This window comes from Ylistrum balloti, unplaced genomic scaffold (assembly GCF_031769215.1).
Source record: "Ylistrum balloti isolate Yb309-2 unplaced genomic scaffold, AGI_CSIRO_Ybal_v1 Utg369752, whole genome shotgun sequence".
In the NCBI taxonomy this organism is placed as follows: Eukaryota; Metazoa; Mollusca; class Bivalvia; order Pectinida; family Pectinidae; genus Ylistrum; species Ylistrum balloti.
The window spans coordinates 1,104,103-1,122,132 of record NW_026781955.1 but is presented as its reverse complement, the minus strand read 5'-3'; the positions used below and the strand labels follow the sequence as shown (position 1 = coordinate 1,122,132).

The following is an 18,030-nucleotide window of genomic DNA, read 5'->3' as shown; positions in this document are numbered from 1 at the left end:
AATATCGACTGTTTGTCAAATTGACTTACCGAAGTACACCAACATTGCGTTTCGTCCCCTCAACGATGGGAGTCCAGCGGCACCGCTGTGGGCTATGCGACTGATGTCGAACGGATTTGGTCTGCTTTGTCCTGCCATGTGGTATACCCCATCAGCGTAGACGGGGGATGACCTTCGTATCAATTGTCCATCTATAAAAAAGATGAAAAATAATTCGAATCGTTGGATCTAATATAGACATACACGACAAGATGATGACGTGTACAGTAATTTTAGAGTGTTGGCATAAATAATACCCGGCAAAGCCAGCCTAGCGTGAAAAGTTCTTCAGTAAACATTGTTACTAAGAGGATGTGATGCCGACAATAAGGCTTTTCCGTGTAAACTGAAACATTTCTGTTTATAGAAATCACTGGTTAATTTCTGATCTAATTTTTGATAATTCAAATTTCCACGATTTTACAAAAACTTTAACTGAAGTGGTGCAATGGCAGATCAATCATTTTATCAATGAACGTTTTTAGGAATCGATTTTGTGCAATTTTAATTTAGCCCTGGGAAAAAAACTTTGAAAGTAATCTGTTTGTCCCATCAATACACATCTTCATAGCATAAGTATATATCAAACTTAATCCAGATAACTGCGGGCAATTAAAGTAACTAGGTAACTGTACAGAATTAAAAAGCAATTACGTAACTGTATATATTTAATACGATACCTAAGGGAAAACGTGTTTCAGTTATTAAAACTCAATTATCTATAAACCTTGACCATAAAAAACCCATAGCTATAAATCTTAATAAGAATATCACATCTACAAATCTTGCATAAGGAAAACGTTTTATTTACATTTACGCGGAAACAAATACAAGGGTCAAATATTAGAAATTATCTAATACAGCCCAATGAGGAAACTGCTCTTAAAGATAATTTCTAGGGAATCTTTATATTAAGTGCTAATATTTACAAAAGATTAGGTCTATAATACGTCACAAGTATTTCCATTACTGGTCAGTATTAGTACTTTTCTGTTCGTTTTCTTTTCAAATTCAATATAGATGTTTCATATAGGTAAACATTGCATTGATGATTGAGTCAAATAAAATAGCTGTTTTTTTTGTTTGTTTGTTTGTTAGGAACGATAGAAATTCCATCCTGACTCTTTCATTCACCTGAATTGACTTTCCACTTCATGAAATGGTTAAATAGTTAAAGTCAACGATGGATGTCAGCTACTGAACAACGCCTCAATATTCTCGGCGGAAGCGCAAGCTACCTACCTTGCCCTTTAACATATTCAAACAATAAAGTAAAGAGAGCTGTTATCTCTTCAGTCTCTCTTTCTGTACTACAAAGTTTTAGCAAAAGAAATATCGATGATGTTTTCATTCGTTATACATTAATACTGTATCATGAACTTGCCTTTAATTGCTTTTTGCTGGGTTTCTGTGCACATGCTAATACCAGACAATAAAAAAGCAGACCGCGCCGCAAAGGAAGCTTTATCGCTACCACCTGTTGGTTTAAACTTCATTTTACTTATTTCAAACCATTTATCAAACATTTTTGAACAGCTCAGTGGCAGGAGGAATGGAATCTATATACCGATAATAAATTGCATTCCTTGAAACCTATTATCGGTGAATGGTCTCCATGCTAGAAAGACAATCAACGAGACGAAGTTGTCCATGCCCGTCTTCGGATGGGCCATACAGACCTTAAACATTCCTATATGTTGAAAGGCGAAGCTGATCCTCGGTGGATAGGATGTAATAAGCTATTCACCGCGAAACATTTTCACTGGAATGCATTGACCGCGAACTTTTTTATCGTAACGTTACAAGTCTATATTACAGACTATAACTTACTATTTAAATATTTTGTGATAATATAACTATTTAAGATTTTTAGCATTTGTCTTTTACCTTTTATTTTGTTTGATGTTATTTCCTTTTTTAGATCGCTGTGTGTTTTAACAGTTGATGGTCCTAATGGCCTTTTATGTGTTGACGGGCCGTTAAGATTGTAATTATAATAAGAATGAGACAACATGTGTGTTGTCATTTGTCAACATGTGTGATGTCATGAGACAACATGTGTGTTGTCATTTGTCAACATGTGTGATGCCATGAGACAACATGCGTTATGCCATGAGACATCACGTGTGATGCTATGAGACAACTTATATGATTCCATGTGACAATGTGTGATGGCATTTGCCAACATGTGTGATGTCATTTGTCAACATGTGTGATGCCATGAGACAACATGCGTTATGCCATGAGACATCATGTGTGATGCAATGAGACAACTTGTTTGATTCCATGTGACAATGTGTGATGTCATGAGACAACATGTGTGATGCCATGGGTCAACATGAACTTTCAGTGTCACATTACGACATATATGATGTTAGATGAAGTCATGTAGTGTGCTACTTGACAGGAGTATGGGTTTATTTACCTAAATGTATAGTTCTTTTGTTATCAACTTCCTTAAACCAGTGATGCGTTAAAACAAGTACAGGGTAGAACTCGAAATGGAGTAAGCTCAGCCCCCGCTTGCCGTCCTGTGCGTCATTCGATAGAAATGGTCTAGCAACCCTTTTCTATAACACTTGATATAGCTGAACATTGTAAAACAATGACTTATTTCCTTGTTAAACTAACGTTCAAGTTGGTCTGGTCAATATCCATTTTCGTCTATAACACCATGAAGCCTTTCTTTATATCCTTATTCACTACCAGTATCAAAACGTTGATTTACCATGGATTAAGACTTCATACTCAACGTTAAAAATTAATTCTATCAGATAATAATAAACTACACGGCACGACGTTTTACATCCAGTTATAGAATATATTGTAATAGGGTGGAGATCTTAGCCGTTCTCATTTCGAGGCCCAGGTGCAAGATCCTGGGATGAAGAACAGATCCTGAAGTTACTTATAATAGTTTACGTAGGTGTTAGCACACTTTCTCAAGACCAGACATTTCAACCTCGTTTACATGTAGGTATACCCATAATGATTGTGTATTGTTATGGGGGAAAGGATATCAACCCTGTCGGTGTATATATGGCTTAGATATTTCCTTACTATGCGCAGCTATTCACAATAGTTAACTTGCATCAAACAACGAGCCGAAATAGCATACTTTAATAGGAGTGAGTGAAACCGTGGCGACTAGAGGCTTGTGTTACAAGTGTAACCCTCTGGAAGTACTCGCATTACTTTCACGCTCAGATTAATATGAATCAGCGCCTCCCTTTCAATATATTTTGTAACACTACTTCTACTGACTAGTTCATCCACACCGCAACGAAATCATATAGCGAGGGCAACATACAGTACTGTCAAGATTTTCACATTCTTTTTTCGAAGGGTTCTGCTTTCCACCATTTTGGAAGAAATTCGCGAAAATTAATGTTTAAGAAATAAAGTGAATGTGTAAACTATTATTCATTAAAGTATATATGTGGAAAATGCAATGTACGGCAGTTGTGTTGCAAAAATATGAACCCCCGAATTACACAGCCTCCGCAGTATTGAGTTCGGTAAAAAAATACATGGAAAAACGGACAAAGATACTTTTGACTGGAGACAATGAAGGAAGTTTTAGTCAAACACTGTCGCTCGTATTGAGGATGGAGCGTATACAACACATTGTGAGAGTGTTAGTAAGCAGTCCCCTGTAATCAGTGCTGGGTATGGTGTTCATTACACACAGGTTACGCCCATTTAGTGTTTGTCACGAAATCGTATGATTGTTACGATGGTTTCTTGAACATCAACAATGAAATGAAGTCTGTGTCATGCCTATTAAGGGAATGCCGGGACCATTCAAGTATATCCTATATAAACGGTGATACAAACAATTTTGAAGGCAAATAATGACTAAAACCCATATCGAAAAATCAAATCAAGTACATAAATTATAATTAGGCAAAACTTAATGTCTATGCACATTTCGTATATAGATTTACGTGGGGATAATTATGGACGGTGAAGTTTGCTCCTACATGGATGGGATATTAACTTTTTCTACGTTATAAAAGTAGAGTTCCTTTCCTATGTGACTTCGATGAATATATATTCTGATTGAAACTACATTAAAACATATTTCTTTCTTTCTTTTCCTTACAGAAAAAGTTTTTCATAACTTCGTCCATTGCCTCATATAACATTACATATTTTCCGGGGAAAGTGTCTTCCCGCATGAACCTGAACACCGAGAGGGATTCCCATATACCTTAAAACGGGATCACAAAGGTCGTTGTATTTTTTAACGGAAGAATAAACTTTTAGGTTTGTTTTCTATGAAATTTAATTCGAAGTGTTATGAGAATAGCTGGTACATGTATTATTGCATCTAGTTCATTCTTTCCTTTAGCATGTGAACATGAAAATCAATTCTGTGTAATGAGACACTCCGTCACGAATGAGCAGGGTGAAAGAATGTGACAATGTACAAACATTGTATGTTGGTCTCAGATCAGAAAATTGGAACAAGGTTGTGGTCACTGAGCTAGGGGGAAAAGTCATATTTCAATACATAAATTCGTCTCTTGTGGAAATAATTGTTAGGGAATGGACTAACACATGAAAACTTCGAGAAATAGTAACTGGTCACTACCTCGCTGAAACACATATGGAAGTCCCGTCGCATTCTATCCAGAGTAATTGAAATGAAGTGTCTTTCTCAAAGACACAACCATTACTCCACTTGGCTGTCACGTTCTCTCCGATGTGTTGTAAAACACAGTTAAATAATGAATGAAGGAATGAAACACAAACCGCCCCGGATCTTCATCAGTGGTAGCTCGGGTCAACGCTCTACCGCTTAAACTATCCTGCAACCATCTTTATTGAAACAGTAAGTGACATATACTTTTAGTGGGGATGTGTTTTAAACAGAAATTGAATTTTTGTTATCTTAATCATGGTTTTGAGTGCTTTGTTGAAAAGATCATTTCGCGAGCAATAAAACTGAAGTTTAATACAAAATATGTAAGTAGGTTATCACTCTCTGCCAGTAACACTGGTTGTCGGAATGTTAAAAAAGAAATTCAGACAAACTGAAGAGACAACAACGAGAATCATTGAACTGTGTCAATATATAATAATTTGCTCATAGCTAAATGAGGTGTTGAGAGAATTACGCGGAATTTATGGGGTGTACCAGGGCAATATATATCTCAATACATAGATAAAAACTAAAAGTTAAGTGAAGACTGAAAATCATTCGAGCATCAACCTACCCAATTCAAATTTTAAGAGACCAAAGAAAGATACTAAAAACACAACAGGTGCTCGATACATATAGTCTTTTGACCTTGTAGTTTATGAAACATATAATTAAGTGATTTGTCACTGGTTTTTGGAATGTGGCACATTTGTAACCCTGGTAAAATACTAGCCGTAATATACCATTCGGCTAGAGAGAACTTCTCTTTAGCCCGATTGGTTGAGCGTCAGACTAGTAAGCCAGTGGTTCCAGGTTCGATTGCTAGCGGAGGTCTTGAAATAAATAATGACCTGTGTTACATTGGCGCCCACGTAAGGACCCGCGAATAGTACTTAGCCATGCCCCACCAGCATCGCTGTATCCCCTGGAAACTCGAGGACGAGTTATTTCCTGGAGGAGGGAGTATGTAACCCTGGTATAATATTAGCCGCAATATACCACTCAGCTAGAGACAACTTGGCCTTGAAATAAATAATGACCTCTGTTACACATTTATGTTTGACCTCAATTTATAAAAGTGGATTTTAATACCTGTAACATATATGAGACATTTCGTCTACACAACAGAAATTGAAAAAAATCTTGCGGAAGTGGAAAGACGTAAAGCATAGGTGCTCCTCACTACCTGAGGCTAGTGCAAATGGAAAGTACTATGACAGCATATTCGCTTTCCTAAATTTGTTTGACTTACTTCAAAATTTGATTTGACATACATGAAATTGTCGCGAATTAAATTTTCTCTATTCCTTTCGATACCCGGCGTATCTACTACCAACCAATATCATGACGTCACAACATATACACTTGCAATATATCCCAAAGTGCATTGCGATACCCCAATAATACCTCCTTAAACTTTTAAGATTATTAAGAAGTAGACGTTTGTTCGTCTGGAAAATGACTAAATAGTTTATGTGGTTATAAACAGTATGGGTTATATCGCGGAAAATTAACTTGAATAAACAGTCTGCAACCGTCGTATTTACACTGTTGTGAGCCCCAGATTAAAGGTTTGATTATTGGCATAATGCATTATTTTTCAACATAATTCCCTTCAGTATCTATACACTTTTGAAACCAAAGTTTTAAAAAGTTATGCATAATATGTGCCACTGATTGTAGTTAATCCTTCAGAAAGCCATCAGCATCCCAGAAAACCGAGGCCATAACCTTTCCAGCTGATGGGACAGTCTTTGCCTTCTTTGGCGGGGTTAACCAGAGTGCCTCGTTGTTTGGACAGGTGTTTGCCCTCTTGGGTGACATGATGGATCTACGTTTCATCCATAGTTACAAACCTCTGCAGAAAGTTAGGGGGATCTCCCTCTAAAAGGTTCAGATTAGTATGCGACAAAGTCCGCTTGGTGTGCTCCTAATCAACTGTCAGAATTCTTGGTACCGAAAGGGCTGAGAGCTTTCTCATCGCAAGATCTTCCGTAAGAATGGAAAGTAGTCTTTTATGTGAAATTTCCAATTGTACTGGCTATATATCTCTCTGTAACCCGCCTATCAGCCAAAGCAATATTATGGAGTTTATTGACAGTGAAAGGCCTTCCAGGACGGGCGTCATCCCCAAGGCTCTACCTGTAATGCTTAAACTCTGCCACCCATCATTTTACTGCAACATATGAAGGGGCATCATTCCCTAGTGTTACTACTATATCAGTATGGATATCCTTGGGGGCTAGGCCTTTCTCATGCAAATATTGAATCACTGCTCTTTCAGCGATTTTGTCCGCTTTGCAAGAGTGTCACCTCTTCGATATATACTGGACAAAATAAGTTAAGGATCATAAATTGTGACCATAATATCTTTAAAAATTCAAATCATGTATTGCCGGTAATTGCACTCGTAGTTTCTCCAATATGTACCTAAAGTCATGTCAAAGGTGAAAGCATGTGCATCTGAAGGTCTTGCCGTTCCGCTCTAGTTAACTATGGTGGTGTGAAAAACTGACTGGTCTATTACTACAGAGGAATCTTGCAGGTTTTGATTCTGTTACTTCTAAGCTAAAAAAAGTTGAATTTGGAAACATTTAATCAATTTGTAACGAAAACTTGAAAAACTAATCATGCGAAGACATTTAAATGATATGGAAGCCGCGCGAGCTATAGGGCTCCTTCAAGCTGGTCAAACTCAACGAAATGTGGCGGCACAGCTTCATGTTTCTCAGAGCGTGATTAGTAGGCTATGGAATCGCTATCAACAGACAAATAACGTCCGTCAACGCCCCAGATCTGGACGACCACGCTGTACGACAGCCCGACAGGACAGATTCATTTGCATCACGGCACGACGTCAGCGGTTTTTGAGTGCTCCTGTCTTGAATCTTCAGTTTCAGCGTGCTACAAATCTAAGGATTTCATCCCAGACAATCAGAAACAGACTCCATGCCTCTAATTTACGAGCTAGAAGACCAGCAGTCCCACCAATTTGATCCAGAGGTCATCGACAATCCAGACATCAATGGGCCACTCATCATTTGAATTGGCAATTACGTCAATGGAGAAATGTTATGTTCACAGATGAGTCTAGGTTTTGTGTTGACTTCCATGACGGTAGGAGGAGGGTATGGAGAACCCAAGGAGAGCGCTATGCAGACTGCTGTGTTGTCCAGCATGATCGCTTTGGTGGTGGGTCAGTGATGGTTTGGGCAGGGATCAGTGTTGACTTCCATACAGACCTCTACATCATAGACAATGGATCTTTAACAGCTGTTCGATACAGGGACGAGATTCTACACCCTATAGTAAGGCCCATTGCAGGAGTTGTTGGCCATGATTTTATTCTGATGGATGATAATGCTCGTCCTCACCGTGCTCGTGTGGTCAACGACTATCTTCAACGTGAAGCAATCGTTCGCATGGACTGGCCAAGTCGTTCTCCTGATCTGAACCCTATCGAGCATGCTTGGGACACCTTGCAACGCCGGGTTTCAGCTCGACCTAATCCGCCACAGAACCGCCAACAGCTTATGATTGCTCTGCAAGAGGAATGGCAGCGCATCCCACAGATCAGCCACCGACGACTAATAAGGAGCATGTGCAGACGTTGCAGGGCAGTTATTGATGTCAACGGAGGTCATACTGCCTATTAAACTGCCAATTGCAGTTCGATGAGTTTTCCTTGTCTACATGATTAACTTGCTCTACTTCCTCTTACACTTTGATTTCAAGGGTGCTGTTACTCAGGGTTATCTGCTCTTGGTAGCAATTACCACAAATGAATTTGTTTTGTGTAATTAAAGACTAAAATGAATGTTCTGTCATTAAAATTTAAAATATAATCATATTATTATTTGTATGTAAAACTGCACTGTTTCAAGTTTATGATCCTTAACTTATTTTGTTCAGTTTAAATTGACCAAATGACACCAGTCTTCGGGTACACAGCCTTAAATAGTCAGGGAATAGAAGCGCTAAAAAAATAGCTCCGCAAACGCGAGCAATACACCACAGCCTTATTATAAAGTTGGAAATGTGTGTTTGGGGTGAGTGGAAAGTTATCTCAAGAATGGGTTGTGTAGGTCCAGAGGCCCAACATCCCCAGTGAAAATGGTGATGACCGGTGATGTAGTTTTTGAGATAATAAGCGGTATGCAATTGTGGACGGACAGACAGACAGACGGACGGACGCCGTGCGTGATCGCAATACCCCACATCCTTTCGGGCTGTGGGGTAAAAAGGACGTTACTGCTTACCTTCTGCAATAAGAGGCTCACAACTTATCAATCAGGTCTCCTACTTTCACTTTTCAGCTACCGAAGGGGTCTCCTCAGAACTGTGATATCAGTGATAACTGTATATAATTTGGCTACGATATAGGCATTAAACCTCTCAAAGGCACAAATGTTGAGTCTTTTGTTGATAATGTCAATGATGCCGATATAATTTGCATGACATAGAAATTGACCCTGACCGTTAATTTTAGTAGTCTTTGAGCTGTTTACAAACATGTGATGGTTCTGTTAAGGAATGACAACTCTGAGATTGCCAAGTACCAGGTGTACAACGCCGACCACTATTATGACGTCATAACATATACATAAGCATACATAAAATCAAACAATATCTGCCATAGTGTGCCGCGGTACCCCAATAACACCCTTGAATACGGTTCATGCCATTTCAAGATTCTTGAAAAACGTATTTGTGTCCAATGATAAAGAATTTCATCATTTTTTTCTCTGTTTTGTTATTTGGGTATTATCAGTTTTGCAAATAGATGTTTTTTCATCTTGAAAATAAGTTTATATGGTTATAAATGTTAATGATTTCACGGAAGGTGTAACTTGAGTAACAGACACCAACTGTCGCGTTTACACTTTGTACTTTCATTTTTCCACTACCGACATGTTCTTGATAACACAATGATGTACTGTTAGACTACAATATTAGTGATACGCAAACATCTAAAAAAAATCAAATGTTTTTTACGCTGCCCGATGGCAAACAAAACAGTCTACACTTGTGCCCTTCATTAGTTTGTTAAGAATGATATTTACAGAGGTGTATTGTGACTGTTAATTAACGACAACTCTAGTAGAAATTGAACGTCAACGTCATAATAATTGTGCGACTGATCACTCACTGAAACGCGCCAAATTATATTCATTTCTTGAAACACTAAACATTCAAACTATTTCCATCATTCACTGCCTCACTCAAATGGTATTTAACTCAACTTGCGGTTACACTTTAATCCTTTAAACAGTGCTATCGTGTTGTGTACATAAAACAACGCGATAACGCCAAACCCATGAACTCTGTGACAAAGTAAATAAAACACTTCCTGGTTGTTTTATAACAATCAGTATTTGAATTGCAAATCAAGATTTTTTTATCGGTATTACTTTGGATCTTTTTAACACTTATTTGTTCATATCAATTTATTTTCGTCTTTTGTTCCGAATTCTGTTTGTCAATGGCGGATCAAATACTTAATCAATAGTTCAAAAGTTCAGATTCGCTTAAGTATTAACATAACAACGTATATATAAACAATACGATACGATGTTTGATGGATCCAGTCAGCTATTTATACAATATTTTTATCGCTGACGGATATTAGTGAAATCATTGCTGTGAAAGGCGTTTCATAGTTCTTATCGAAATCTTATCTCTCACAATTTTTCATCTTAGGGCATCGTTTTCGAAGTATTTTGTGACGGTTCACATTTTCAAAAAGCGCTGTAAACCGAAAATTGAGTAGAAAAGATAAAAATATCCGGATATGACTTGCTAACGAATGCCTTTCCGACATACGTATGATCGTCTTATTCGCATGAATCACAGCATTGTGAATCCTTTTAAACATTAATTTAAAGTAGGTCCATTGACATGTTACCTTGAGTTCTTATTTACATAAAAATGAGAAGTGTTTCGTTGATTAGATAAAAATGAAGGGTACAGATTTTAATTGTCACGAGAATCGTGACTCAGGTTTCCGAAACGAACCCGGCAGTTGTAAAAAGTGTTATAATAATTCGCAATAAAGTTCGATAGGTATATAATACTTACACGCGCAGTAACGGGACAAATCCAGTCATTGTCATAATTTCGACTACTCAGAGACCTTGTCGACAGAAGAAGCAGAAACTTGAAAATTAACCTATCGAAATATCACGAGGGAATTTCCGGCAATATTCGGAGTTAATTTTCTTAAGATTTGAATATTAGAGAATACTCACCGATAGCGCCCCAATCTATATGTACGGGATTGTTGTACCAGCCATCCTGTGGACTGTACTCGATCTCTTCGTGTTCAGATTGGCACCCTGTAAAAAAAAAAAAAAAAAAGAGAGAGAGAGAAAAAACAACTTCTGGTTGTGCTCATTCAACGCTTCCAGTAACAGCTAAATGCCAGATGCTTCAATATTATTAGAACTGGTATGATACGATACCAAGAAAGTATGAAAAGGAAATTAATCTTAATGATTTTCATTTTTTTCATATCATAAAAGTTAATATTTTTACCAATAAAGAAAAAAATCAATACCTGTTATATCAATACGGTTAATATATCCTATACCGTTGTACACTATATATATGAGGAAATGTAAAAATGAGTGTTGTTCCGTTAAATGTAGAACATTATATTGCGTTAACACACGGTAAAAAAAAGTAGATCGGACTTGAAAATGCACCTTGATGTACGTGTATAATATAACTTCCGTTTCGTTTTACATGGATAAGTTCCAAGGTCGCCCACTGGCACCGATCGTCTCGGTTTAAAACGTTGCGAAAACAAGACCAACAGAGAAATCTGGTTCTATTTGAATAACGTATAAAAAAAATTAAGGCAAATATTCATAGTAACAAAATTACTTTTCTGAAGACTCCTGTCGAAGAAAGTGATTTTATTATAGAGATCAAAGAATTATCTGAGTAAAGATAAGAAACTTGTGTTAAGAATAAACTTATTGTTACCTAAATATCTGGTAATTTATTTCATATGTAGAAACTACATGGTCGGAATCTTTAAAGTTTAAACTGTATTTTGGCAAATGACAAAAATGACAAGCATCTGGCTTTTTAACAGTTACTCATATTAAGATTAGCGGAAAGAAAGTCCTCTCACTTCTAAAGCAAAATGTCGGCTGTAAAACCATGTCCAGGTTGACGTCATCAGTCAATATGGGTTGTACCCGGATGTCACCCTAATTAAGCAGAGGTCACAACACAATTTCTGATCTAGCGAAGCTTTATACCGGTAACCAACCCCTCCCAGAGTGCATTGCGGTAACACAACAGGAAGTGATATCTTCTTCTGTATCCGATATCTTCAACCAGGAACATAGCTGCTGCATACGTTTATATATTGATAACCAACGTATACCATCTAAACAAACAAGATGATCATATCTCTAATTAAATGTATCGTGTGTTATGTACATGCACAAAAACAAACCTCTAGAGGCTTTTTCCCCAGTGACCTTTATTTTACATTTACTACTTTTTCACAAGATACCTCATTTTACCAGCTGTTCCAAAATGTTTAGGATAATCGATTCCATTTTATACAATGGTGCAGTATTTTATGCATAAATATACACACAAGGAAGGTTGCAAATTCCACTCATAAAGTTTATGTTTGAAAAATCATTATTGGTTTGAAATGATATCAGACAAAACTTTTAGATTTTTTTTTCAAAATTTAAGAAAGAAACTCATACAATATCAGTAGAGATGTTGGATTCTCCCCGCATTTTTAACAGGGGTTAAACGTTTTCTGTGTTTATACTAGGGTTTAGCAATAGACAGATTGTGATATAGGGCATATCTTGATGCCAGGAATACTCAACAATTTTTTTTTAAAATACATATAACTTATATAGTTACTATACAAATGTGGACAATATCAGATTACACATAATAGGTACCTTTTTGGTATGTGCTACCATTGTAGAGTAGAACAAAAGTATTCTACAGAACCTGTACAACTATGTAGTTGTATTCTAGTGAAAGAAATAAACACATGCGTCATTAAATAGGACTGTAGGCGATTGAGGAAGTGATTGTCGGCTGTGATATTTTACATTATAAAATTTAACGAAAAAGCACACAATTTATGGACGAATGCACTTTGACACCATTACCTATGGTGCCCGTGCAAGATGTGATGCGTGAAGAGTACTAACAATGAATATCAATTCCTTCAACACGGAAGTAGTTCACTTTAAGTTAAACTCGTTGTCTTAATAATTAAGATTGATAGTTTAAGATTCCAAAAATATCTTTTGTCCCATATATCGAAACTCATGAATATATCAAACCCCTTGTTTTTACAATTACAAAATAATTTTTCTGTGAGCTCCGACATTTATACTAATTGTAGCAATGTGGTTTTGTTAAAAAAAATCCCTCTAAAGTCTTAAATTTCTGAAACGAAAAATCAGGGAAGCGGAGAAAACAGGTTTAAAACAGTATCATTTTTATTACATTTCCATCTTATCTCGTTGTTTCCACCTTTTATTTTATTATTTATTTTTCCCCTTTTTGATCATATTTTATCACTTAAAGGGACTAAATGGTTGGATTTCATTATTTTTTCCATGCGTTTGATTTCGGGCAACCGTTCTTATATTTAAAATGAGACTATTTACAAAATTACACTTTTTGAGAACAATTGATACAGATTATCCACTTCAAACTATCGCTGGTTAACACTCGCTGTTGTGTCTGTTTTTATCGGAGAGTTCATCACGTGACCTTTCGGAACATCGTTTTAACCCGCCGAAAATGGAATTCGAGGAATTTGTAAACACTAGTCACGAATAAGTGATTTATTTGAAAATGCATGACTTGTATGATCTCTAGGAACACCCGTCACACTTTATTTATTTCCGTTATCTTCGCACATTTCAAATCACAAATTATTTTCATGTCTTTCCTAGTACTATCACTTTAGTGAGATTAAGGACCTCTTCGATTTGGAATCCGCAATCTTTGTTATGATTGCTAAAAATTTCGCATCGCGCAGGCGTAAAGACATTGTTTACACTTTCCGAACTATTGATTATCAATTACTATTGGGTCGCTCCTATTTTATTTTGATTTATTGACGCTTTTATTAAAATGGTTGTTTAAACTTTTAAATATTGTAATTTACAGATAGTACACATATTTTAACAGATATTAAGATATCATAATGCTTTTTTTTATCAGTAATAGAAATGAAAATCTAACCATTTAGTCCCTCTAACACGAGGAGAATACATCAAAGGTCGACGATAAGATTATGTAATTATCAACAGCTCATCATTGACGTTATACCCTAATATGTGATACACAACCGAAAGTACATCTTGAAACAGGAAGTAGATCTAGAATTTCCAGGAAAATGTGTATCCGTGATGATGCTACACAGTCATCTCTGATAAGAGATATAAACAGTTTAAATAAGTTTATGTTTCGATACGTCCTGGTTGCGAAAATGGTTATAGGTGTACATGTTTGTTGATACTTTAAATGACAAAGTATACGTGACAGCTATGAATGATATGCACCATACAGACAAGTCATCTGAATAGGTGTGAAGATGAAGTGAGGAAGGTAGGAATAGAAGACAAATTAATTATCCTTAATATTTCAGTCCATTTGCTATACTTTATGTGATACAAGAAATTCGGTTACGTATGTGTAATCGAGATTATAGTGTTACTACCCGATATAATTAAGACTAGGCATCGGGTTCCAACAACAACTTCACAAATACCAAAAAAATACACTAAAACCACAGAAAGGTTACCACAATGGCGGGTTACCATATGTCCACTGAGTAACAGTGGCAGGTTACCATCAATCCACGAACTGAATACAGGTGATTTATCACAAATACACTGTCTGAAAAATGGCAGGTTACCACAAATCCACGGACTGAACAATGACCGGTTACCACAATTCCACTGACTGAACAATGACCGATTACCACAAATCCACGGACTGAACACTGGCTGGTTACAACAAATCCATGGACTGAACACTGGCTGGTTACAACAAATCCATGGACTGAACACTGGCTGGTTACAACATCTCCATGGACTGAACACTGGCTGGTTACAACATCTCCATGGACTGAACACTGGCTGGTTACAACATCTCCATGGACTGAACACTGGCTGGTTACAACATCTCCATGGACTGAACACTGGCTGGTTACAACATCTCCATGGACTGAACACTGGCTGGTTACAACATCTCCATGGACTGAACACTGGCTGGTTACAACATCTCCGTGGACTGAACACTGGCTGGTTACAACATCTCCGTGGACTGAACACTGGCTGGTTACAACATCTCCGTGGACTGAACACTGGCTGGTTACAACATCTCCATGGACTGAACACTGGCTGGTTACAACATGAACACTGGCTGGTTACAACATCTCCGTGGACTGAACACTGGCTGGTTACAACATCTCCGTGGACTGAACACTGGCTGGTTACAACATCTCCTGAACACTGGCTGGTTACAACATCTCCATGGACTGAACACTGGCTGGTTACAACATCTCCATAGACTGAACACTGGCTGGTTACAACATCTCCATGGACTGAACACTGGCTGGTTACAACATCTCCATGGACTGAACACTGGCTGGTTACAACATCTCCATGGACTGAACACTGGCTGGTTACAACATCTCCATGGACTGAACACTGGCTGGTTACAACATCTCCATGGACTGAACACTGGCTGGTTACAACATCTCCATGGACTGAACACTGGCTGGTTACAACATCTCCGTGGACTGAACACTGGCTGGTTACAACATCTCCATGGACTGAACACTGGCTGGTTACAACATCTCCATGGAATGAACACTGGACTGAACACTGGCTGGTTACAACATCTCCGTGGACTGAACACTGGCTGGTTACAACATCTCCATGGACTGAACACTGGCTGGTTACAACATCTCCATGGACTGAACACTGGCTGGTTACAACATCTCCATGGACTGAACACTGGCTGGTTACAACATCTCCATGGACTGAACACTGGCTGGTTACAACATCTCCATGGACTGAACACTGGCTGGTTACAACAAATCCATGGACTGAACACTGGCTGGTTACAACATCTCCATGGACTGAACACTGGCTGGTTACAACATCTCCATGGACTGAACACTGGCTGGTTACAACATCTCCATGGACTGAACACTGGCGGATGACCACAAAATAACCAAAACTACTCGGAGGTTACAACCAATCTATAAACACCTTGGCGTTTGGCTAAATCCATTGGTAGGTAACCATAAAAAATCCACAAATACTGCTAGCGGGCAACCACAAATCCATTAACAACACTCATGGGTCTTCACAAATCAAAATAGAACAATTGGCGGGTTACCAGAAATCCACAAAACAACTTGCTGGTACCATAACTCCACAATCACTACTAGCTGGTTGCCACAAATGCACTTACAACACTCATTGGTTTTCAAAAACCAACTAAAACCACTTGCGGTTTACCACTAATCCACAAACAAACACTGCTAGCGTTTATTACCAATCCAGCGACGAACTTCCGGTGCCACTGGCGAATTACCAAAATCGACTAAAACCCTTGCAGGTAACCACAGATCCATTTACAACCATCAGGACTTACCACAAATCAAATAAACCACCGACAGGTTACCAAAAAAGTCTACTGAAACCACTTGTATGTACAAAAAATCAATAAAAACCACTGGCAGTTTACCGGCAATCCACAAACACAACCGTCGGGTTTACACCAATCCACAACCTCCACAAGCAGGTAACAACTACCTCACTAACATAACTGGTAGGTCCCCACAAATCCATAAACAAGGCTTGAGGGATACCACGAATCCATGAACACCACTTGAGGGTTACCTCAAATTTATGAACAACACATTAAGGATACCACAAATCCCCGAACAACGCTTGAGGGTTACCACAAATCCATTTACAACACTGGAGAGTTACTATAAATCCATCAGCAACATTTTATGGTTACCACAAATCTACAAAGCCGTCGATGGGTTACCACAAATTCATGAGAGGAGGGGGTTACCACGAATACCTAGAAACTATTTGCAAGTTTTACAAATCAACTAAAACCACTGGTGGATTTCTAAACATCACCTTAAACAACAGGGATGTTTCCACAAATCAAAGTACATACTTGGCTAATGCCACAAATCCACTAACAACACTGGCGGGTTACAGCAAACCCACTTAAACAACTAACGAGATACCACAACTCGCTAAATCACTAGTTTATTCCCCACCACTACACGTGAATCCGCCATCATTTGTTTAAATCAAGACACATTTAGTTTGTTATCCTATAAAATATTAAAGCGACTCTTCAGCATTACTAAACTATTTTTGCGATTCTGTGAATTCCTATTGCTTTATATGGCAGACAATAGACCGATACTACATGTTGTGCAGTTTCACTAAAAGTTAAATTACGAAGGGCATCTGTACGACAAATGGACGATTGTGTATGGGGGTGGTAGTTGTATATTGGCTGGAGCTTTAATCCAGGATAAAATGGCAGTTGTAACATGAAAAAACGCTGTTTTACTAGCAGGTGATCCAAGCGTGAAGTCAAGCCATACACACATACCACATATGCATATCGTCATACCGCACTCACTGTAGGCTTTAAACTATAATTCGTTTTTTAAAAGGTATATAAGGTAAATTTTCCTATTTTCTGAAGTCTGAAATGTTTTTAAATTGAGAAGAGAAGACGCGAGTGGCCTGTTTAGTCGATTCGTCTATATATGGTCAATTTCTTTTGCAAGATGACAAAATGAAACCAGAATGGCTTAAAATTTCTAGTGTATATTAATCATGAAAATGATACTCACATGCAAACGGCAGAAGCAGAATTAAAAGCCAGTGTATTATCATTGCCATGCCTACTTGTAGCTCTCGTCCACGGACGCAACCCGTCGGAATGCTGCCGGGAACTACACACCGACAGCTTTATACCTATCCTACTAGGAAGTAAATTGTCGCACAGCGATCGAGAACAATGAACGTCTTTCGGTTTATATATATAGGTAAATATTACATTAATATACACGTACATGGCTACCTGTACCACAGTAGGTGCCATTAACCATAGATTTGGGTGGGGAAATGGGGATTTTCTGCATAAAATACCTGCCGTTCTACCCTTCTGAAACACAGGTAGGGTATATAACTTTAATCAGAAAAGGGGAGACGATTTATGTAGGTCGAATTTGAAAAAAAAATGATAAGGCATGAGGCGGTAACTCGGTGTTGTGGCCAGCATTC

General features: G+C 37.9%; 1 protein-coding gene across 1 annotated transcript in view; it reads right to left on the bottom strand.

Annotated features, from left to right (window-relative positions):
- The window catches only part of LOC132543315 (dual oxidase 2-like), a 40,752-nt gene extending 23,106 nt beyond the window's left edge, over positions 1-17,646 (bottom strand). The window contains exons 1-3 of the mRNA XM_060206804.1: positions 17,598-17,646; positions 10,936-11,022; positions 30-191 (exon numbers count right to left, since the gene is read on the bottom strand). Of these exons, the coding sequence (XP_060062787.1) occupies positions 30-191; positions 10,936-11,022; positions 17,598-17,646 (298 nt within the window). The remainder of the gene's footprint in view (positions 1-29; positions 192-10,935; positions 11,023-17,597) is intronic.
- Positions 17,647-18,030: the final 384 nt, after the last annotated feature.